Source organism: Desmodus rotundus, chromosome 11 (assembly GCF_022682495.2).
Source record: "Desmodus rotundus isolate HL8 chromosome 11, HLdesRot8A.1, whole genome shotgun sequence".
NCBI lineage: Eukaryota > Metazoa > Chordata > Mammalia > Chiroptera > Phyllostomidae > Desmodus > Desmodus rotundus.
This window is the reverse complement of record NC_071397.1, coordinates 5,859,022-5,883,996: the sequence shown is the minus strand read 5'-3', so window position 1 is coordinate 5,883,996 and position 24,975 is coordinate 5,859,022. Positions and strand designations below refer to the sequence as shown.

Here is a 24,975-nt window from a genome sequence, read left to right as displayed (position 1 = left end):
TCATTTTTAAACCCTCTTGGCAAAGGTGTTTTAAATGAAGTGCCTCGTGTGGGCGAGGCTGCCGCTAAGTGGGCGGGGCCGCGCGCTGCTGAAAGATGTGTGGTGCGAGCTTTCTAGAGGGCAGTTTGGCAGTATGTGTCAAGAGCTGTGAAATTATCCCTGGATCTACTACTTCTGCCTTTAGTAATTTATCCTAAAAAAATATTCAGGAAGAGCATTTCTTTTAATGACTGTTCAGCACAGTGTTATTTATGATAACCAAAAAAGGGGAAGGACTGCAAATGTCCCACAATAGGGGCATAATGAAATAAATTACGGCACATTCAAACATCACATTTCTGTATGGCCATTTATAACACAGAGAAATGCCCATAATATAATGTAAATAGAAACGGGATACCACCTTTATAGCCGGATTGATGTCAATATTTTAAAATGAAAGATAATGTATGTATTTTTATACGTGCACATATTAATTTGCCAGGGCTACCATAAAAAAATACCACAGACTGGGTGGCTTAAACAGCAGAAGTTTATTCTCTCACAGAAGTAGAGGTTGAAAGTCCAGGACCAAGGCATGTTTGGTCTCTCCCGAGGCCTCTCTCTGGCGTGCGGATGACCACATTCTCCCTGTGTCTTCCCAGGGCTTTTTCTCCAGGGGCTCCATCCCTGCGTCTCTTCCTGTTCTTCCAAGGACACCAGTCATATCAGATTAGGGCCCCTTCCTTATGACCTCATGTAATCTTAATGGCCTATTTAAAGGGTTCATTTCCAAGTACCGTCACGTTCTAAGGAACCAGGAATCACCACTTCCACCTATGAATTTGGGGACGATACATTTCAGTCTGTGACAGTACATTAAACAGGTTATAAGGAAAGACATCAAAATGTTAACAGAGGTTTTCTAGTTGGTTAGGTTACAGGTAATTTTAGGTTTTTTATTGTATTTTTCTGCATTTATATATTTTTGTCAGCGACCATGTATTACCTTTATAGTCAGAAAGAAATTAATGTTTCTTTTCCAAATAAAGATGTTTCCACATTGCCTGCCTCAAGTTAGGGACAAGGCAGGGTTGGCAGGGCCAGCCCCAGTGCCCTCCATGCCTCACAGTGCCCCACGTGCTCCCACAGGGAGCCCCTAAATTAATCAAATTCCCCTCCCTAACCTGCTTTCAGGTTAAGGAGGGGAATTTCTTCATGAAGGATAGTGATGTACCTGATGATTATACTGAGTAAAGCAAGTGCTCTTGAAAATCCAGATGAAAGAGGCCAGACAAAACAAGTGTATACCGTATGGTTCCACTTGTAAATAATTCCTGATAATTTAATCCAACGGATAGTGACAGAAAGCAGACCCACCGCTCTCTAGGGCTGTGGCAGGAATACAGAGGGGCATGAGGGGACGTTTGAGGGGGGTGGAAAGGTTTATCTTGATTGTGCTAATGGCTTCATGGGTGTGCACATATGTCTGACTTACCAAATTGTACGTTTTAAATGTGTGCCATTTATTGTGTGTCATTTATATCTCAGGGAAGATGTTTAAAAATGGTGAGAAGGAACTGGAAGGAAAGATCTTAGTAGCCTTTTGGGCATTACGATATTACTCATTTATTAAAATAGTGATGTGAGGGCTATGCTTTTGTGAATCAAATAGAACCCTGAGGACTTGGAGACTGCTGGAGCAGACTGCTGGATAAAATGTTTCGGGAGGGGCCTCTGAAACTCATGGCCTTTTTCTGCCTCATAATTCAGTGTAACAAAGCCTGGGTGTGTCACTGATTTGAGTAAAATTAAGTGATCATATGATAGTGGGTGCCTGGCAGATAGACAAGTCTGGGATGCAGCAGTCTTTTGGAATTTATTGGCTCATTAATATTGTGGCGGTGGGTATGTTTCTTTTATAGCTGCATTCAATACTTATCTTTTTAAAGACAGGAATTGGTACAGTGCTATGCAAGAAAGAAATGTACTTAAAAATCACAACATTATCTGTGGTAAAATTCTCATAAAAACTACCTAGTATTCAAGCAGGGGATTACTTCAATTCTGCCCACATTGTGACAGGAAATGGTCGTTGGTGAAGTTGTTTTCCATGAAGCTGTGATGAAGTCAACTAAAATGGTAATAAAGTGGAGTGTAAAAGTGAGGGACTCAGGTGAGATGTAAAAGTGCAGAAGGTGTTAGAATGTTTGCATTAGAATCTGCAGGAAATGATTCTGTAAAATATTAAATATGAATTGATTGAATTCTCAGTTCAGAACTGTCAGTGGCGCGGGCAGATCTTGTGGCTGTGGGAGGTGGACTCCTCCACATCCCAGCTGGGCAGCTACCATTTTGCTAAAGGCCAGAGAAGCCAGCTGACAGAGAAGTGGTCTTTGTTGGAAAATGATAGTTCAGGAAAGGGCTTAGAGCCCTGTTTCCTTCCTTCTTGCTCAAAACCAAGGAACCAGTTACCCCAGGAGCGTTATCCTGTTTTTTTCCAATGATCCTTTGATGAATTAATGTTCAGTAAGTGTCTGTTATGAAAAATTGGATATTTTTAAAATATAGAAATAACTTTTATACTGATACTGTATTCCAAATGTCAAATCTATTTTCCTCTCGCCACTGCAGCTGCCACCACCTGCACTGCTGTCATGCCTGTCTGCTCAGCGGTGTCCCTGCACCCTTTCGGGCCTTCTCATTGTTCTGCACACTCCTGTCGGAACATTCCTTTGCTCAAAATCCCTCAGAGTCTTTCCTTTGCTCTTAGGATAAAGTTCAAAATCTTCGCCATGGCCCTCAAGGTCCTGCATAATCCGGCCAGCATAATTGCTTCAACTTGTGCCAGTTCCCACCTAACTTCCTACATTTAGGCCTTGAGCCTACTTCCTGTTTCCAGAATGCACCACGTACTCTCTGACCACAGGGCCTTTGCACTGCCATCTTCTCTGGAACGCCCCTTACCCTGTCCTCATTCTTATCCTCACCTCATCATACCCCACTCCCTTCATCTAGGTAACCTTCTATTAATCCTTTAAATTTCAGCTTAAATGTCACTTTTTAAGAAAAGTTTGCCTAAGCCTTACCCCAATTTAGGTAAAGTTTCTTTGAATGTTGCTAATAGATCTGGGAATTTTCCCTCAAAACACTTAGTTTCATTTGTACCGCTGTGTTCCCAACACATGCACCCTTACAGTCAGTAAATGTTTACTGGATAGATGGATGGATGGATAGATGGATGGATGGAATGATGTTTTGTACTCTGAGGCCCAGAAGGTCAACTAGGATTCTCATTCCCACTCTACTGCTGATTTGTAGCATAATACATACATAAGACACAACCTCTCTGAGCCTCAGATTTCTCAGTTATAAAATGAAAAAACTAACCTAATGATCTGGGCATTTTTTGTTGGTTTTTAAACAAGTATCCTTTGGGTGTACATAACTGTTAGTCAGATACCTCAGGTCATAACACATCGTCCTCTGTGGACCAAGCAAGGCCTTCTCTCTTATTTACATTTCCTCTTCTCTGAATCCAGCTCCCGTTGCCCTCGCCTACAACACCATCTCTGGTGTGTTTGATTAGATCCTTAATATGCACATATTTGTCAAATCTGTAATGTTCGGGGTTTGCATATGTGTTTTAATTTTCAAAATGTTTTTATATATTCTTTTTCATGCTTTCCTCACCCAATATTGTGTTTTAATACCTCTACATCATTGCTTCTCAATGTTACTTAGTATTGCATCACATAATTACAGATTAATTGTTAACAAATTGATGTAGTCCTTACTATTTGCCAGACACTGTTCTAAGCCCTTTACATAAAATCAGTTAGCCCTCACAACAGTTGTAGGGTACATTCTGATACTGTTCTAACCTGTTTTATTCAGGCGTTCCCCGGGTGATGGATACCAGATACCAGATACTGTTGCCTCCAGCTTCCTGCTCTCAGAAACAATACCACAGTGAATTTCCTTCTGTCTCTCTCCTTTGCCACCCATGTGAGAATTTCTTTGGGACCTATACTCAACAGTATGGCCCCTGAGCGCCGAAGGACAGTCTTTAGCTTCGCTCCATGCTTCCAGATCACCCTCCTGCGTGGCTGTGCCAGGTCACACTGTCACCCCAGGAGTGCCCGAGAGCGCTTTCCTCCCGTGCCCTCACCCCTGCTTCTGCACTTTATCTTGGCCACGAAATAGCGTTCTCAGTGTTTTAATTTGCACTTGTCTGATGCCTAGTGAGTTTCTTACACTGTTGCTGCCACCGCCCAGTGCTGGCCACCGCCACCGCCTCACTGCTGCCAAGGTCTGTCTCCTCATGGGTCCCATATCCTCTCTGGTCCTTCTCGTGGTTCTCCAGACTCCAGCCAGAGGCAGCACGTTGGAGCACTCCCTTATTCAGAATCACTTAGGGGCTTTCTTCGCTTTAATCCACTGAAATGATAGATGTTCTGATGATAGCTCATACTTGCGTTCCTAGGATAAGTGCTGTTGCACATGATGTATTTTCTAAATAAGTATTGAGTTTGGTTGGCTAATATTTACTTTAGAATGTTTATACCTGTTTTCTTAAAGAAAATAGGCCTATAAATTTATTTTCTTGACCCATCTCTAAATCATTTTACAACCAAAGTTACATTACAATTACTTGAGCAGCTTACCTTTTTTTGTTTTCTGGATCGATGTGTAATAAGATATAAATTATCTATTCCTTGAAATCAGAGTTTCTCAAGGTTTCTGTCTAGCTGTAAATTTGATGATTTGATGAGCCACTGTGAGTTTCTCACCAATGCTTCACTGGCCATGTGCATTAGCCAAGCCGATTCACATATATCCAAGATACATTCAAGGTCAAAGGGAATTAACCTTCTACAGGCACAGAATGCTGTTTTCCATCATGTGCCCATTGATGGCTGTAGACAGGAGTTCCTTAGTCAGCCCGTATCTATTTTTGACCACTCATTTGTTTTACTAAATTTTAGCCACATAAATTTTGGTATAAAAATTGTGTCTAATGCATTGTAAAGGGTCTTCTTGGCCTCACTCGCACCCCAGCTGACTTCCTGGACTCTCTTTTCCTTCCATATAAAAATACACTGCTTTTTTTTATTCCTATTTGTTCCCTTCTTTCCCACTGCACTCTTCTCCTTCCCGCCTGTTGGATTTTTATGGCTCTAGAGGAGAATTGGGTTTATTGAGCCTAAAGAGAGAAATTGCCAGAGGGGTGGTTTATGCAAGGTCGGAGTAGTTGGTAGCTGAGTGGGGGGCTGGTATTTACCAGTTCGGCAGGTGACAGAAAAGAAACTTTCGGGCTGGTGCACAGTCTCATGATGGAGAGATTCTGGGGTAGACACAGGGTGCAGGTGTCAACACCTGGTGGTTTTAGAGAACTCGGGCCGTGCGCCCTCTTGTCAGGTAACTGCTTCAATAAGCTCTGCTTCATGATTCTCAAATCTCACTGTCAATGCTAAAGTGAAATCAGAACTCGTGGCATTGCTATTCAGATGTCTTCCATTCTTCTTAGTCCATATTCCTTTAAACCACAGTGGCACGTTTCACACCGCGTTGCCTTTCTTTGTCATTTGGCCGAGGACAGAGTGCACACAGAGAAGGTAATTCCTCAGACGGTGCCTACCTGGCACACACAGTCCGTATAATGGCAGTTAAGCTGCAATCCAGAGACTGGCAAACACGCTATAAAATTTAAAAGCTAGGGTTTCTTGTGGTAGATCGGTTATAATAATTTTATTTCTCAGTATTTTACACATGTGACATTCTGTATGATAGACAATTAACCGCCTGCTTTTGACATTTGAAAGTTAATGTGGAGAGAGCCATAAAACAGGCACTGTAAACATCACCTCCCACGGTGACGTGGTGAATGGCTGTCGGCCTCCGGAAGGGTACGACCCAATTATCCCTCACAGTGCACTCTGTACCTTTTTACTACCAGTTTGGGTTTTATTGTCTTTGATAAACAAGATAATTGATATAAATGAATGCTATCCTGTAAAATGATTCCCCGATTGCAGATTTTCATGCTGGAGGTGTAATTTTCCTTATGGCACATTACTGTTCATCTTTAAATGGGTAGGGCGGTTAATCTGCCTTCCACAAGAAGACATTAAGCGAGTTGCTTCTCATCAGAGCTGACAAAAACATTGGGTGTAACCAGGACACGGGAAGACATGACTAATGGTCACGTTAATGAGCAAGAGTGTGTGGATTTGTACGTGGGAGTGCAGTTGGGAGTGCAGGCAAACGCCTGCAGTTGGGAGTGCAGGCAAACGCCTTTGGAGATAAAAGGGAGGTGCAGTCCTCCCTGGGAAGAGGACGAAGGCAGTGCCTGCTGAAGAGGGAGGTCTGGCCTCGCTCAGCTCTCCCCGCTGCCTCCCTGCCCCAGCTCTTACCACCTGGCAGGCTGATTCTGCTGCACTGACTGACTTACAGGTTGACGATCTTAAACAAGGAAGTCCTGATGTGCTTTATTCCTCCCCCCTTTTTTTTGTGATAAAGGACTAAGGCTTTGCAAAACTAACATTTTGTTCCATAAATTAATACTCAGCATTCTTAATTCTCTGTTTGAAGGCTCTCTTTGGGAAATGTCAAGGGCCAGGCAAGAGGCCGGTGAGTTTGCACCCAGTTGGAAAGGCTGGGATAAGACCCTTGTCAGTCTGCTTTGCAGAACCCATTTCTCTTCATGCGTAAAGTACAACTGGGAGGAAAGCGGCAGGGGCTCAGAAGAGAGCATAAAATGTGGCGCCATGGCTTCTCTTAGGGAGGTGTTGTGCAGCCGATCGCGGAGAGTCATGGTGGTTTAAAAAGTAATAATCAATAATCACTTACTTATCTAGGGCATGCTAATATTTAGCTTTAAAAACTAATTTAAGCTCATGGCAAGGAACGCCATGGTAGAATGAGACTTTCCCCAGGACAGTGCTCTTTGGCAGCATTATCGCACAGCCTTTCAAAGATGCAGCATGCTAAGGGTGGTTTGCTGTCCAGTTTAATGTCATCCCTTCACCGAAGGGATGGGCTGCCTCCCCCCTCTCTCCCTCGTGAAAGGTTAGCCTTTCTTCAGAATAGTACAGGTTTTCCAGCAACATCTGTCAACTTGGCAACGAGCACACCCTAAGGAAATTATGAACATTTGAAGACCATCTAAATACTGTGGGGACCCTTTTATTTCCCCTCTCTCCCTGCTCCCCCACCTGCCTTCCCCTGCGAAGAGTGGGGCAGCCACATGGCATTTGCCACCGTCATTCTCACTGATAAATTGTAAGCCCGTTTGTGTCTGTGATTTTTTAAATGTTTTGATTTCTCACTCACGAGCCTTGGAGCAGCGACTGTCCTAGAAGGCAGGCTGTGGACAGACAGAGCTCTTGGTCTAATGAAAGGAGACCTGGAGTCACCGCACTGTTAGCACAAAGGAGCTTCTTTGCTCTAATGATTTGGATCATCCTGATCTGATTCAGTAGATCAGAAATTGCTGTCCCCAGCAAATATCGACCAGAAGGAACTGCTTTCCTGGTTATTCTGGAACTGCCAGCTGCATATTACACTAGCAGGTGCTAATAGTTTTTTTGCAGGTCAGTCGAATTGTTATTGGTTCTTCTTTCCCTTGCCCCCAATCCTTTTATAATTACAAGGTGGCTCAGGGAACAGAAGTGTCCTTGCTTGTATAATACCCAGATTCCTGAAACGCTCAGCCTATCTACCCATTCCACATTGGGCAAAACCTGGCTCTTCATGGCTGGGAAGTACTAAGCCTGGGTCTTACCTTTGAAAATCTCAAGATGCTTTTATAAACATCATCTAATTTATTCTGTCAACGTTCATAAGAGTATAGAGAGAAGAAGGGATTATTTTCTTTAGAGGTAAAGAAACAGTCCAGAGTGGTTAAATGTCTTCCTCAAGATTGCCTAGAAATCCATTTACAGAACCAAGGTTAGTCTTTGGGAGTCTGCTGTCTAGTCCATTGCCTTGTCCAGTGGGTGTCAGAGCTGAAGGTGGGCAGGAGAGCAGCCAGCTCCCCTCTCAGAATTAAAGTGTGTAGATATGATATGGAGAGAGCTACATATCAGAAATAAGATGCTTCTTAACAGGCAGATATGAAATATTTGTAATAAAGTTCCATTTAAAATTACCATTTTTCATTTCCCAAAACACCATGTTAAACCACTAAAAGAATAATTAATTGAAAGTAGTAGCAAAAGGCTCTTTTTAAATTACCTTTTATTGTATTTAGGCAAGACTTTTTTCATCACATACTATAAATTTACTGGAAAACATAACATGATTCTATTTCCTCAATCTAGATTAACTTTGGCCTCCAGAAGGTGATATAAACTGTGTTTTTCTGGTTTGTTCCCCCCGACCCCCCATAACTGTTTTACTAAGAGGTAAGAACAGAGTTGTTCCAGGTCACTTAGGAGAGCCTGACTGTTAGTCATTGAAGCTGGGGAGCCAGATTCACCAGGGACCCTAAGATCCCCCCCTTAGTGAGGCATTGTCACCTCAGTCTCACCCTGGGTATTGCTCACCTCCCCACAGCCCTGGGCCAGTCCCCCAGGCTAAAACTGGGAGAGTGCCCAGGAGGCAGGCTTTTCCCTCAGCATCCTCTGTGGTTTGATTACTGAGTGTCAGTTCTGAGAGCCCGATATTCAGATGTTGACAATCATCTGTATGTTTCTGCTAAATTTCAGCCTTGCTCCCTGGAGAGTCTCAGAGATTCCGTCTCACACAGCTCAGTCCAGGATGCTTTGTGGGCACTAAGACATGCAAGGATTTGGCATCCTCTCTAGCCTTTTTCTCTCTTCCTCCAAAAGCTGTGGCAGGAATGTTCTACCAAAGAGGAATTGTAGGAGCATGCTTGTCACCAATCCGATTGGGACATTTTGTGTACAATGTATGGGGCTTCACTTAATGTTTGAACACATCACTACCAATACTGCTTTTAGTAAAAACTCAAATTTTATAGTTAATGATGCACATTAAAGAAATGTCATTAAAAAAGAAAGAAATATCATTTAAGATGTTAAGACTGAAGAGTTATTCATTATCCCAGAATCATTCCGACTTAAAATTGTCTGAACCAGACCCATCCTTCTGCTTCAAATAAAGAAAGAAAAGCTACTACTTTATGAAAGGGATCTTTTTTTTTAATAAAAAAACTTCTTTACAAAAAAGTGTTAAGCAAACCACCACTTCTTTTGTGAGGCTTTTAAAAAACCTTTTGCACGTCCTTTGTTCTGTGCTCAACGGGAATGAGAAGTATTCCCCCACGCTGTGGTGACATCCCTGATCCCGAGTCACAGAGTTGTCGCGGCCTGACAAGACCTTTCAAACAGTAGTGGAATAAAAATAACTGTTGATTTCAACATCTTTTAGGAGATAAAGAAAAATAAATCCATGTAAAACTCTTATGATACAGAAAATGTTACCCTTTACATTATAACTTAAAAAAAACTTTCGAGATAATTTTCAAAACCTGTAAAACCAATTTCAATAACTCTCTGTACGTTAGGTATTTATCCCCACCCCCATTAGCCTGAATAACTTGTCCCCATGTTGGGGGCAGATGTAGACTGTCTTTCTCTGACAGATTATATCCAGAGAAAAGCAAAAGCAAAACAAAACAAAACACCTCAGTGAGACATTGCCGATTAGATCAAACACAGAGTTGGGTGTTTCGAGTATCTTTTTCCTTACACCTGGAATTGCCTTTGTCCTGAATTTCAAGGCCTCCCCATCAAAGTGAGTCCCTCTTTGATAAACTGCAGTGGTTACTGCTGTTAAAAGTCTGATGCTTGATTCTTTAAGGCAGCAATTTCCAACCTTTTTCATCTCATGGCACACGTAAACTAATGACTAAAATTGTTTTTTCCCAATCTGACAAAAAAAAAAAAAAAAGAGTAATAGTTTTGATTCCTTCACACCAGATGGCTACTGTTGCATTGGCTGTTGTCATTTTTTTTACTTGACAATAAAATAGGGAAAAGAGGTCATTGCCCCTGACTAAATGGTCAAGTATTGCATGTTTGTAAAGATTTTTGCAGCACACTGGTGTGCCTCTTGCAGCGCACTGCTTGGAAATGGCTGCTTTAAGCTCTTTTTGAATTGAAGGTTCTCACAGCTAAAACCTCCAGGCTTCAAACTACACAGAAGAGAGTAGACTTCTTAAAGAGTTAGTTCTGGGCCTTGCTTTTCTTCAAAGGCTCAAGGGTGAGGAGAGAGAATTCACTGATCCTGGTGAATTTGTACGTGAGATGCCCTGACCACCCCCCACCTCACCTTTGCCCCTGGGAATAACCACCTCTGATTTCTCACCTTTATCTTCTAGAAAAAGGCCATTTCCTCTGAAGTGTTTGGAGCTATAGCTTTATAAAAGTTATAAAGATTTACTATTTGGGGTTAGGGGTGGAGCACATGTGAATGAAGTCTGGAAAAGTGTTACTTCTTTCTCTCACTGACTAAATAGAGCCGAGGATGATTGTCCAGCCTTATAATCAATATCAAGATGTGCTGTGATTTGGGCAACCTTGGTGATGTCAGAATTAGAGCTAGAACAGGAATGCTGAGAACACTAAGATTCATACTAACTAAAATGGGTAAAACGAAAAGAAAAAAAGGAAGGGGCTCAGAGAAATGGGACTCCAGCGCTCAAAGACACACGGCCTGTCTTCTTCCCATGGGCTTCCGCTGCGGGAACAGAGAGGTGCTCCGGACCGAATCCTTGAAATTGGGTTAGGAAGCAGCCTTCACACAGAGCTGGGAACTAGGAAAATTTGAGGAAGGAATGGGGAAGGAAAAGTTTAAAAGGTTTTTCTTCAGCGATGTGATGTAAGATATGATTGAAAAGTGATTTTTTTAACCTGATAGATAAAACGAAGAATTAATGTAACTTAGTGCCAGTGTTTGTAGAATACATTTTTGTAGCTTTTGATAGTTTCCAAGAAAGATGAGCTTGTGCTCTAATTCCCTATTGTTCTGCTACAGCTGTTCAGACATAGCAGCTGCGGGTGTTTGTTCCTGTAGACTGCTTGTCGGAGGGTGGACTGCAGTTGGGTTGGAAGCCTGCCTGGCCAGCGACAAGTTCCCATGTAGGCCTCTTGATGCGCCCCTAGGGTGAATCCCTCTTTGGAACAACAACAAAAAAAAGTGTGGGTCTGTAGGAGAATATATCTGTGTGACCTTCAGCTGGTAGCCTGAGTTGTCTTTTTGAAAGAAATACTTTGTATCTCTGAAAATCGGTGGCAGTAGAGAAGAGTTTATGCTGAAGCTGTTAAGTACTTGTCTGCTGCATGAACCACTGTGCGGTTAGAAACCATTGTGTAATGAAAACAGGCGGGAAGTAGTGAAGGTGATGGTCCCCTGCAAGTGCCAAGTGCTATTTCATTTTTAAAAATTTTCACCGAGTTTGTTTTCCCCACCTCTCAAAGGTGATCTCTGGAGACAGTTAAATAACATGTCAATCTTATCTTTATATATAGCCGGTACAAGTGGCCCTCAGGTCATGTCCTCATGAAGTAACGCTGCCTTTCAAAAATGTATTAGTCCTGAATTCAATTGACTGGCAAGCTGTTGGCCACCCTGGCGCTGCGTAAGAACGAAGAACAGTGAAAGTGTTTTCAGATCACTTTTTCTGCAGGTCCCCACAGTCTGAATCGTCCCAACATTCATACACTCGCAAAATGTATGCACTTTGTTCATATGCAACTTTTGCATTCAGAAGCAGCAAATTTAATTTGTTGAGCAGAACTGCTCTGTGCACGGAGGAGGAAAAGTAATTTCTGCCCAGGCAGTTCCCCTTTGCCTTTTGCTCATAGCACAGGCTATTGTGATAGGTATGTACTGAAGGATGGCAGAGAAGCACCAGAAGGAGACAGACACAAGATGCCGGATTTTGGCAGTGTGGTTTTGTAAACAAAGTGACAGAGATTGGGGCAGAAATTCCAGTGGGACAAGGGAGGAAATGGGAAAACTGGAAATACAGCACAAAGCGGAGTCCTATCCAGATGGTGTTTTTAATAAATTTATCAGACACATATGAAAGACGGTAATGAACATTCAAATGGGGAGTGGCTCAGCCCCTCTGGGAAGAAAACCAGTGTGACACCTTCTGTGCATCGCAGTCAGAATCACTCTAATTTTTCCCTGTGAAGAAGACCATAGAACTTACTCAGACCATTGAGTAATGAACAGGCACTCCAACCAGGCAGGCAGAGGTTTGTGTTTCTACGAAGAAGAATTAGTAACAGAATTCTTTACTGCTGAAATGGAGGGAGTGGCCTCTGCATGTCAGCAAACCCAGCAGCTATGGTCCAGACAGACCTGTTCCTCGAGAACTCCCGTCCTGTGACTGTGGCTCACCCCTCAGGTACCACATCATTCTATACACCCCCCTCTCTTGCCTGAACTCCCCCAAATGGTTCCTTCGTCCCAGGATGTTTCAGTCTACCGGGGGCGACCACACTTTCTGTAGGAGGGGTAGACCGTTAGGGGAGAAGCTGAGAAAGCCGAGGGCGTACGTAATGCTTCCGGAGCAGCTCTCCCACAGGGGGCATAGCGGCCTTCTTTCTAATGTTTAGGTCAAGACCCAAAGACTGATTATACTTTACTTTTCTAAGAAAACTTGCACTGAGAAAGCAACTTTTCCTGCTTTATTCAGTAAATTTTAGATGTTTTATCTTTGGTAAGGAACTATGTTAAGCAAGGTTAAGTACCAGAGCCTACATAGGCATCCTTTTCCAGCTGTGGTTCATTCATTCAGCAAATACTTACTCAATCCCTGCTATACACTAGGCACTGTTTCTTGGCAGTTAGGAGTACAGCAGTGAGGAAGAGAAATAAAATTTCCTGCCCTTAGGAAACGCACACACTGAATCTCTGATTATCAGGTTAGATCAAGTTGAAGTACTGATTTGGATATTAAGAATTGGATTGGTACGCTCCCGGAGTGATGGTCTCATCTTGGGCATTTACGGAAGATTCTTATGTACTGGGTTTGTGCCCAAGTCCCTGTCCTCTTCCTTCCACTTGTTGGCATCATTTGGTCATTTTGCTGTTAATTTGACTGATTATCAAAAAACAGGCATGAGAATTAAGAAAAATGGTAATCTTTTGATTTCGTATCTTATGAAGTAGACACAGTTGTTTATCAGGTTGCTAGTAGGGTTCTAGCAAAAGCCATTTCTTGGAAGGAAATGTTGGGCTTGGGGTAGACTTCACTGATAAAGTCCATCTCTGTGTGTGTATGTTGAAACATGTCTGTACTGGGCACACTTTGTAGACCCAAATTTTGACTAGTAAACATTAATGAGTAATTATGTCAAAATCAAAGTAGAAATCATGGGATGCTATTCTCCAGCACACTGACATAGGGTTCCTTGTTAAGAAGGCAAAAGTATTTAATTTAGCACATATGTGAGACCACCTCAAGATTCCAGAGGGTCAGAATGTGATGTTACTAAAGTAGTTTTGCTTAGAGAAAATGTTAGAGACTAAAAGAATCTTCTTTAATAAACCCACTTTGTCAAGGAACAGGTACAAAGGACCCATGGACAAAGCCAAAGGGGGGAAGGAGCGAGGGTGGGGCAGGGGAAAGTGGTGGCGGGAAAATAGAGACAAGTGTACTTGAACAATAAAATATGTGTGTGTGTGTGTGTACGCATTCACACACATACATATAAAAATAAACTCACTATGTGTCCTGAGAAAAGGAGTGCTGAGTACTTACCCTAGACTTGTTTTCCCAAAGAACTTGAAACTATATCCGCTATGATTTTGTGATAGTCCCTGATGCTGCCATGCTAATTGGCCATTAGTTAAAATCAGATTATCTAGGAATAAAATTGTGAAGCTGTAACGTAGGGTAGGTGGAATTTGACAAATTCAGGGAGCGTCAGCAAAGATAACTCATAAGACCTAGTGGATGCTACAGAGGATATCAGTGTTCCAAGTCGTCATAGAAGATTCTATCTTCTCAGAGGCTTGCCATCGTTCTGGGTTTCATAACAACAGTGTTAAAATGTGTGAGACTGTTTTAAAAATATTCCATATGCTGGAAAGAATGTGAGGAACATATATGTAAAGTTCGGAAGCCAGGAACACACTCCTGTTCACTACCCAGCTTTAGAAATGAAACACTACTGAACGTTTAAAGCCCTTCTGTTTGTCCCTCCCCCACTCACATTCCCACTGTCTTCCTATCCGGAGGTAACTGTTCTTCGGAATGTCAGTGTTTACTCTTTCCTAGCTTTTCTGTCCAAGTTCACCACATAGGTGTGTGCCACTACCCAGTAAAAATGGAAACATACTCTGTGTCTCTCTGACTTGCTCTTCTTAAACAGCTTCCTGTGTGAAATTGAGCTTTGTTGATGCACGGAGCTCTAGTTCATTTATTTTAAGTGCTGTAGAGTTTTTGCTTAGTAGTGAAGTTTTAATACTTCAGTGGGCGGCTTAGACATACCTAAAGAGAATTTTAAGAAATTACCCAGAATGCTTCAAAAAAGAGGTAAAGAAGGGAAAAAATGAAAGTATGGTTAAGAAACATGGAGGATGAAATGAAAAGTTACAATAGAGTTCTAAAAGGAATTCTAAAGAAGAAAAAAACAGAAAATGAAGGAGAATCAAAACCCAAACAAATAATGGCCAAAATTATCCAGACTCGATAAAGTCATAAATGTTCATATTCAGTCCTGAGCAGGATAAATTTAATCTACATCTAACTACAGCATAGTAAAGTTGCAAAACACCAAAACCAGAGAGAAAGCCTTGCTGTATTAACTGCAGAGAAACTAACAATTGCAGCAGAGGGTAGCAGACTCGAACAGCCATAACAGTAGAAGCCAGCAGACTATGGAGTGATATCTTCAAAGTGCTGAGGGAAAAAGCAGCTTTTCACATAGAATTTTTATACCCAATTAACCTATTTTATGAGAGTGGTGGCAAAATACACTTTTAAACAAAGACTGCTGAATACTAATGACATGAAATGTTTCTTAGAAAGAAGGAAGCTGAGCCAAGAAGAAAGGACTATATAAAAAAGTAATGGTGAATAAATTGGTGAATGTGAGTAAATAAGTTTTGACTGGATGAAATAATAATAATTGATGTACAGAATATAAAGCAAGATGGAACTAAAATGTTAAATAATAATAAGCTAGAAGGCAGGTGATGTGTATTAAAAACTGTTCAGGTCTTTTATATTGTTCAAGAAAAGGGCATATGTGAATTTTAATTTTAGGCATTGTTAAGCGTGGTGTGCATACCTAAAATTTAGTAAAAGAGTAGAAATATATAACTTTCAAATCGAATCAGTAGAAGTAGCTGATGAGGAGGTAAGGAGAACTCGCTCCATCAGAAAACAGGACCCGAGTAAACAGAGAGGTGGGGAAGCAGCAAGAAAAAACTTGTGAACAGAAAGTAAAAGTCAATCCAAAGACATCAGTAATAACAATTAGTGTAACTCATATAAACCTGCCAGTTAAAAAAGCACTGCATTTTTAAAAAATCTAGTTCTATGTTATTTACAAGAGCCCAGAAATGTGGAAAGTAGAGTAGTACTAAGGAAATAGCAGCCAGAAAAAGGTCCTGCAGTTATGTGACATCAGACCATATAGACTCCAGGACAAAGGCGTTATTAGGGATAAAGAACAAGACTACAAATGATGAAAGGGTCAGTCCACCGGGAAGATATTCTTTTAAAAGGATACATGTGAAATGGTGTAGTCTCAAAATATATAAAGCAAAAATCAACAAAATTATCAACAATAATTATTATAATTATTAACAAATCTATAGTCAATAGTGGGAGATTTTAGCAAACGTCTCTCAATAATTACTAAGGATGTAAGTGATTTGAACAATACAGCTAATACATTTTGTATAATAGATATATGGAGAACTATGTATCTCCCAAATAAGAGGCTACACATTCTCTTCAGGCACACGTAAAATATCAGTAAGAATTAACCATGTGCTGGGCCACAAAGCAAGTCTCAACAAATTCTACAAAGTCAGTATCATACAGACCACACTATTTTTTATCCACATTGCAATGTAATTAAAATCTGTAACAAAAAGCCAACTTGAAAAGTTATATTTGAAAAGTTGAATTTTGGAAAGGTAGAAACATACTTTTAAATAATTCAAATTTTGGGGTCAAAGAAAAAATCATGATGAACTTAGAAAATATTTAGAAGTGGTCAATTTTTTTTCACTAATCCACACCTGAGGACATTTTTTTCATTGCTCTTAGAGGGAGAGGATGGGAGAGACGAAAGGAGAGAGAGAAGCATCAATGTGAGAGAGAAACATTGATTGGTTGCCTCCCATGTGCTCTGGGCTGGGATCACTGCCTGGGCCCAGGATCACACACATCCCAGTATACACCTGCTCCAGGACTGGGATCGAACCCACAACCTAGGAATGTGCCCCAAATGGGAATTGAACCCACAAGGTTTTGGTTACAGGGTGACACTCCAGCCCGCCAAACCATATTGATCAGGGCAGAAGTGATCAATTGTTAAAATGCAACACCAGACAAACCCAGACTGAGGGACATTCTACACGATACCTGACCAGTAGTACCCTTCAAAATACTCTCATGTCAAAACGGAAAAATAAAGATAAATCAGGACTTGGAGGTAAAATATTGCCTTTAAACACATATATTTGAAAAGAAGAAAGATTAATGAGCTAAGTATTCACTTCAAGTAGTTAAAGAAATAGAGTAATTGCAAAGGAATAGAAGGAAGAAATAATAAACATTTAGTGAAGTAGGAAATAAAGAATCAACAAAACCAAAAGTTGGTTCTTTGAAAACACTAATAAAGTACACAAACCTGTATAGAACCAATCAAAAAAGAAAGAAAAGGTACAAATAAAAATATTTGGAATAAAAAGAAGACGTTCTGTGAACATTTTAATAAGCTAGTGTATTTAAAAACTTAAAAGGAAAATTTTCCTAAAAGGGCCAAGAATATTCAAGAAAATTTAGGAAAAGAAAAGGATGAGGGGAGTGGTGAGGAGAGATGTTCATTGTATCAGATTTTAAGATTACTATAAAATTATGGTGATTAAAACAGCATCGTACAGGCACAAAACTAGGCAAATCAGTGAAATAAACTGCACATCTTAAAAAGAGCCACAAATACATATGAAGATTATGTATGAGTAAGCAACATAAATTGGGGGGGGCTGTTCATTAAATGGTGCTGGGGAAATTGACTAACCTTATGAGTAAAAAGTGGAAGTAGATTTCTATTTCACCGCATACCAAAACTCCTAAATAAATTAAGTAACCAAATGGGAAAAGCAAAATTAGAGAACTTTTAGAAGAAAATATAGGAAAATATTTTTATTGATAAAAATAAATTCAAGGTAGGAAAGAATTTATAAATAAAGGGAAAGCACAAATCAATCACAAAGGAAAATATTAAATATTTCAACTCAGTATATTAACCAACAAAACAGTAGCATTCTGCAAATCAGTTAGAAAGACAATTCAAAAACAGACAAAAGATAAAGACAGTTTACAGATAAGAAGTGGAGAATGATTCTATAGGGAGAAAAAAGATAAAAATATTTTATCTAACAAAAACACAAAAACTAAAGCCACATTGAGATATGTCACACTCCTCTGTCTAAAGTTACCAAGAGATGGTGAGGAGGAGCACTGAGTTGAGTATGTAATTTTTCCAACCACTTCGGTGAATAATTTGGCAAATGGAAGGTTAACTCATAGCCATGAGTGTGTGTGTGTGTGTGTGTGTGTATTCCTTGAAGAAACCCTTACCCATGTACACAAGGAAACACTTTTGTTTGTAATCACAAAGACAAGAATGATAACCTGAATGTCCCTTAGCAGGAGACCAGATATATAAATACTTGTATATTTACACACTGAAATATTTTAAGTATTCTTTACACTAGAATGAACTAGATTTATCTATTGTATATTCCTTCATCCTGGTTTAATGTTGGTGGTAAATGTTAATATTGTTCACAAAACATTCCCTTTCTTCTCCTGGGCACACAGCAGGGTCACGTTTTCCCACCTCCTTTGAATTTAGATAAGGGCCTATGGCTTACCTTAGTCAACCAAATGTGAGTCAAGTGTGTGGTACTTTGGAGGAACAGTTTTAAAAGCCAGTGTCCAGCTCACTCTCTTCTCACTGCTACTGTGATGGAGGAATCGCACATTAATACAAAGCCTCTCGTAGCTGGGTCCCTGAGTGATACAATGAGCACAGCCACTAAGCTGATTGTCAATGAATACATTGGGAAGGCCAAGAATAAACATGTGCTATGTTAAGAGCTAAGAGAGTGGGAGCTGTTACTGTAGCCCAAGTTACCTACAGGATTATTTTATGTTTCGGCTCAATTTACTGTGCATCTTGTGTCCCTTCCTTAAGTTCTCTCTTCCAAATCACAGAATACTTCCTCTTTTCCATCAGGAATTAGCCTCTAAATGTAGTTCTTCATCTGTCTCTTTTGAAAGTCATGAGGAGCTTCTCTGTATGCCTCCTCTCCATCAGGAAACTGTCCTAACAGGATATTTCATCCGTGTTTTTGCTTTTTGCCTTGGAGTTAAGCTTCATAGTCAGGAGATTCATCAACAGAAAACCTGGCCTCTCTTCCTTCCGCCTTCCCTTCCTCCCTTTATCTGTGGATGGCTGCCCGCATCTGCTGAGAGCAGAGCCGTTAGAGAAGGTCTGTGAGATGAGGGCTCACGTGCAGGCACGCCCAACTTTGGGGAACAAATGCGTTGCGTGAAGATCCATGTAAGGTTATTCACTCGGCGTCATTTCAAAGTTAGAAACGTTTTGGCACAGTGGTAATACTGCTCACCCTCTCTCTTTTCAAAGAGTATAATATTATGCTGAAAAGTACAGTAGCAAAGGGCTGTCCAGAAAGTATCCAGCCGTGTAATTCAAAAAATAAAGACGTTTATTGAAGAAGATACAAGATACAAGAAACGTTGTACATAGGACAATGGTGCCTCAGTCCCCTTCAAAGCAGGCACCTTAGGACCTCACACAGTTTTCCCAGTTGCCATCAGCTTCCCCATTGTATTTTCCTGAATCTGATCAATGGTCTGAAATCTCTTCCCTTTCAAAGGTGGATTTAGTTTTGGGAAAAGCCAGAAGTCTCAGGGCGCCAAATCTGGGCTGGAGTGGGGCTGAGTCACCTGGGTGATTTGATGTTTCACCAAAAACTCTGCAGGAGACGTGATGCATGAGCAAGTGCGTCGTTGTGATAAAGCTGCCAATCACCAGTTGCCAACAGCTGCAACCTTCGAATCATCTGAGTAGTTTCCGCAGAGGAATGTTCAAGCTTAAGCCAAAATGTGATGCAGATTCATTGCTCTACCTAGTCATTTTGAATGCAATGGCCACACAGAACACATGCTCACTCAACAGCGATTACCACCCCCACTGGCTGGTACAGTGAAGGCATCATTGTTCACGCATGTGCATTCCAGTCCACTCTCCTTAACTGCCATGTTACATCGATATCATGCAAACCGTCCTTGTTATATTAGTAATGACTGGACTTTTTCTGGACAGACCTAATGAGAAATTTTATTTTTTCCCTGATCTCTTTTAAAATTAATGTAAAATAAGCTAAACATCTTGGATATAGTAGCTAGGGTTAATTGTAGATTTGGGTTAAATAACCTAAATGTGTAAAGGAAAAATCCAGTACTAGTAAATGCACAGAAAATGTCCCAACGATGTAAAAGGCCCTCACCTTTTATCATTCTCTTCTCAGTGTTTAGAAAATCTACGTTATTTTTGAATAGCTATCATTTTGTGGAAGCCCTTGATTTTTGTAAATGAATAGGTTGGTACGGCTTTGACATATAGAGAGAAACCCAGGATCAAAACACTGGGATTGTGTAGGGGAGGGGAAATAGGTGGAGGTAGAAGACGGCGTAAGTGGGATAAATGGTAATGGAACAAATACAATAAAATATAAATGAATGAATGAATAAATAAAAAGAGCCAATGTTTGAAAATACAGCAGTTTGCAAACAAAGAGAAGAGCACAAAATGCATGTCATAGCGCTGGCTGGTGTGGTTCAGTGGGTTGAAGTGCCTGCCTGCAAACCAAAGGGTCGCCAGTTCGATTCCCAGTCAGGGCACATGCCTGGGTTGCGGGCCACGTACCCAGTAGGGTGCGTGTGAGAGGTAACCGCACATGGATGTTCTCTCTCTCCCTCCCTTCCCCTCTCTCTAAAAATAATTAAATAAAATCTTTAAAAAATAAAATAAAATTCATGAAATAGTAAACAAAAAAGGGAACGAATCATGGCTAAGGGCAACTGTATATTCTGAAAAGGGATTGGTGCCATAACCTGGATCACTTTCCTGCTTTATGAATTCTAAAATAGTAAATGCAGATACACACGTGTGCATGTGTGTATAATCTTTCTGTAAGCAAATGTTTAAGTGTAATAAATAAGTACAGTTAAGAGAATACTAATAAAACCAGTGCCATGTACCTACCACCTAGCTTAAGAACAGAACAAGACCAGTACTTTTCAAGCCTCTCCAAGATTTCTTCTCCCCCTTCCTAAACAAATTATCCTCAATTTTGTATAAAAATTCCCTGGATTTCATTTTTAGTTTTACATTTACGTATGTGTCTCTAAACAAAGTATATTTTTACTTTTGCCTTTTTAAAAACTTTGTATAAATGAACTCATACTCTGTTTTTTTCTGTGACTTGCTTTTTTTTTGTTCACCATTGTGTTTTTTGATTCATCTATTTGTATATAGCTGTGGTTCGTTAATATCAGTTACTGCGTAGTTTCCTATTGTAGTGATATTTGCAATGTTTTTGTTCATTTTATATTTTGGAGGGCATTATGTTTCTTTATAATGAAATTCTTTAGGGTTAATTGCTACATGTTGTTGCTTTATCCCAACCTTAGGTTCAACTTTTTTTTAAAAAAAAAAAGCTATTTGGCATGAAAAATGTGTTCAGATCTTGAGATAATCGAGATGTTCTAGTTTTCCTTTTGTCATTGATTTGAGATAGATGTTCATTTTTTCCATTGCACACTATTGGGATACATTTGGCGTCTCTTATCCTGATGCTGAATCTTGTGTTGGATTCCCAGTTCCTATGGAGAATGTTGCAACGATTGCTGACTGTGCCAGTGTGATCGAAGGAGTCAGTCGGAGCCGAAATGCCTTGCTGAACGGGGACACCAAGAATTATGACTGGGATTCTGGCTACACGTGTCATCAGCTAGGGAGTGGTGCGATTGTGGTGCAGCTGGCACAGCCGTACATGATCGGGTCAATACGGTAAGAAGCTTCTTTTTCATTTGTCACTTGTAAAATGGAAGATATGTGCGCAAGTGATACTTTGGAGCAGTGATGGTCCCAGTACCTTCAGTGAAGACGCTCTTCTGTTCTTTGCTCTAAATTGTCACGTAAAGGGTGGGAAGAGGGGGACAAAGGGATTTAAAGTGCTTGTTTGGGTTCTCTGGTGGGGAGATGCACCAAAATTAGACTTGTGGGGAAACTAGAATAGAGGCCTCTCCCTGGGTTTATAACTCCCTGCTTAGGGCCTTATAGTATAATGTCAGGACAGGTTATATAGAATCAAAAATCATCTGCACCTTTAATAAATGATTTCACATAGGAACCAAGCAGAACTGTGTAGGAGACCTGTTTCTAAAAAATCTTTGTAATGATCTTCGTGTCTGGTTTTTAGTTGTTGTCTTAATTTTGTTTTAAGAAAGGAACTTTAACTCTATATTGCTTGATTTACAGGGTCATATAATTTTAAAACGTGAGACTGGTGACGTCCCCTAGAGAATATACTTTCAGTTCAAGAGCCATCTGGGTCTTAAGTAGGCTGCCTTTATTTTTTTAATGTCCTAAGAAGCTCTCTGAAAGATTGACTAATGGCGTATTATATATATATGTGTGTGTGTGTGTGTGTGTACATATATAGTATTAGGTAAGATATTTTACATTATATCTTAGCTGCCATGATAAGAGATGTTGGTGGGATATGGCTGCCTTCCCCCCATCATCCTTTTACCACATTTGCTTTGTTTTTTTCCTGTTCTCGTTTTGAAGTCAGTATATATAAAAAGAGAAACAGCACAGAAAAATAAGGTAGTAGGATCCTAATAGGCAAAGGTTAATTTATGTTTAGGCTAATAATCACGAAGTTTATTGCTGCTTGTCAGTTCCTAGAAGTACCCTGGTAAGTGATGGTGGATTTCTTGGAGAATTCAGACTGTGGATTTCTTCATTTAAATCGTCAACTTTTTTTTCAGAAAGGGCTTATACAGTCCGAGTACCATAGATAACAAATCACGGGTAGAAAAGTCTGAAGTTTATACTGCAGACCAGACAACCCACTTTGTGCTTAGGAAGGGGAGAGAGACAAGCCATGGTGTGTCTGGACAAACTACCGGTACAACTAAGCTTCCGCCCCGTAGCAATCAACAGTCCCTCCTTCCCTTTTCTCAGCTGCATGCAGTAACTGAAGTGTTCACAAGCCACCCATTTTATAAGCCATTCTAGAATTTTTGTCATAGGTGGTATGCGACTTATCTGAATATTTCTCATTACAATCTATCCCTCTTCTCTTTAAAAATCTGGGGAACAGTTGTCCTTCTCTTGTCACTGGCACTCTTTATATTCTCCACAATTTCTTGAAGATTACCAGTCGTGTCTCTGAGATTACATCTGCAATTTCTTTCAGCAGGCTTGTGGTGTAACTCATCTGAGCCAGGAGACCTGAAATCATTTAAATTGACTAGATACTCTTTTTCTTTCACTTCACCTATTTGGGGCTTCAGCTTTCTTTTTATTGTGTTTGTTCTGCCATTTCTAATTTGAAGACTGGTCTTCTTGCCTATGAAGATGTAAGCAAACTGGCAGCTTAGCGGCTCTGCTCGCTCTCTTTTAATGTTCCTTGCATTCTATCTGCTGGTACCCCAGCCCCTTCCCCCACCTAACAGTGGTCCATGTGCATCTCAGTCCAGAAATGGATTCCGTTATCCTTCCCTTCCCCTGTTCAAGTTGTCTCATACCCCTCTCTCTATCCATCACCTGAGCCGGAAACATGGGAGTCTTTCCAAATGTCCTCCTCTCCCTCACCTGCCCCTCAACCCGTCATCTGTAAGGTCCTGTCGTCACCATCCCACTGCTGTCACCAGAGTTGCGCCTTTGTAGCTTCTCCCCTCTACCTGCTCTTCAGACTTTCACCTAGCCCTTCCCTCCCCGCCAGCAACTATCTCCCACCTGTTACCACAAATCCGATGCAGTCAAGCCCCTTCCTAAGAAGATTGGGGCTACTATTTGCCTTCAGGAGACAGTTCAGACAAAAGCACTTAAGAATCACCAGACTTGGTTTCTGTCCATCTGGCCTGACTCGCATTTCTCCACCCACCCTACTCGTCCTGTCTCAGCCTTTCCACCTGCTTGCAGTTTTGCACACCTGTCACCCCCTGTTACCCTCAAGCCTTCAACTCTTTGAACATGCAGTTCTCATTGCTTGTGACGCACACTGCTTTCTCATTGTCTGGTTTTTACCTGGCTCTTTTTCCCCCTTCGAGACTCCACTCCTTTGGGAATGCTTCTTTAACCTTCCATCATCTCCTGGGCTGATTTAGACACTCCTCTTCAGTGATTTCTTACACTCTGTATATATTTCCTACAGGAGCATATGTCCTATGTGTGTCACTGTTTACTTCTGCCTCTTCCCAGCCTCACCTGATACATAAAGCCTGTGGCAACTCAGAATGAACGTCCCTTGTCAGATGAAGTAGTCTGTCAAGACAGAAGGGGAAATTACAGTGGGTGCAGTAGGAGATCTAGAATTTTAGATTCAACAGGGTCCTCATGAGGTCTTTGCCAGAGTGACACCGCAGAGGCAAATGGGCTGCACATGTGACAAGGCTCCCTTGGCCTCCAGCTCTAGTCAAAGCATCAGAGAGGTTGAACCTGACTCCAGAAAAAGGTGTGATTAGGGCTTAAGGCAAGAGAGAACAGTGCCCATTTGTTTTTCTTTAAATGTGGAATTAAAATTGTCTCTTCGATTTTTCTTCCTCTGACTCAGAGGAGGGCAGAGGGGCATGAGCAGAACCGAAGGCAGAATTGCGTATCAGCGCAGTGTGAAGCCTCCGACTCCCTCAGCTCTGCTGTTGTTTCTGCAGTGTGAAAATCCATGCAGTTGAAGCCCGGTGCGACGGGCTGAGCGCTCGGAGAGACAGTCTCTGTGAGACTCACATTATGTTGTCAGGGACTGCATTTGCCTCTTCTGTGACATGATTAGGAAGGAAGGGAGAGGATTTCTTAACCACCAGTGCCTGTGGATGGTGCCGGATGTCTTGACGGGCCATGATTAGCAACAGCTGATGCGCCCAGATAGATGTTTATTGATGGGAACGTAGATCGGTGGCACTTCTTCGGGGGATGGGTAATTGACCAATGACAGGCTGATTAGTCAGTGACATTTGACCTACAGTTTCTATTGCTTCTGATGACTGACTTGCTTTCCTCGTCACTCTGTTGGAAGAAGCCCAGTGATTCTGAATCAACACCTGAGGGCGAGCACTACAAAGCTGCGTGACCCGACACTTTCCCATCTCAACGGGAGAACTGCCAATCCCGGAGACCTGGCACATCGGCTTTAGGGTCTCAGATCTCCTTGTAGATGATGACTACAAAGGCAAAGATCTCAGATGCAAATTATCTCCATCACTACATCTTTATTCCTATGAGAGGACATAGGTATTTTATGGATAAAAAAACTATTTGTTTTCATCTCTGTCCATTTTCATCCACAGAAACCATTTCCTCCTTTCTTGGGAGATTCCCCTGCGACGGGATAGGCAAACAGAGCCTTGTTTCAGTCAGCAGAAACCTACTTCTGCTCGTGTGTCTGGTACCAGCTCCTTGTCGTATCCTGGAGAGGCTGACCTTGAAATAGGATCTCTGACTATCTCTA

The 24,975-nt window shown here is 41.2% G+C and overlaps 1 protein-coding gene across 8 annotated transcripts in view; it reads left to right on the top strand.

Annotated features, from left to right (window-relative positions):
* BTBD9 (BTB domain containing 9) overlaps positions 1–24,975 on the top strand; it is a 431,840-nt gene that overhangs the window by 294,527 nt on the left and 112,338 nt on the right. For all 8 annotated transcript variants that reach the window (XM_053913937.2, XM_053913938.2, XM_053913936.2 and 5 more), the window contains one exon: positions 21,119–21,308. In XM_053913937.2, the coding sequence (XP_053769912.1) occupies positions 21,119–21,308 (190 nt within the window). The remainder of the gene's footprint in view (positions 1–21,118; positions 21,309–24,975) is intronic.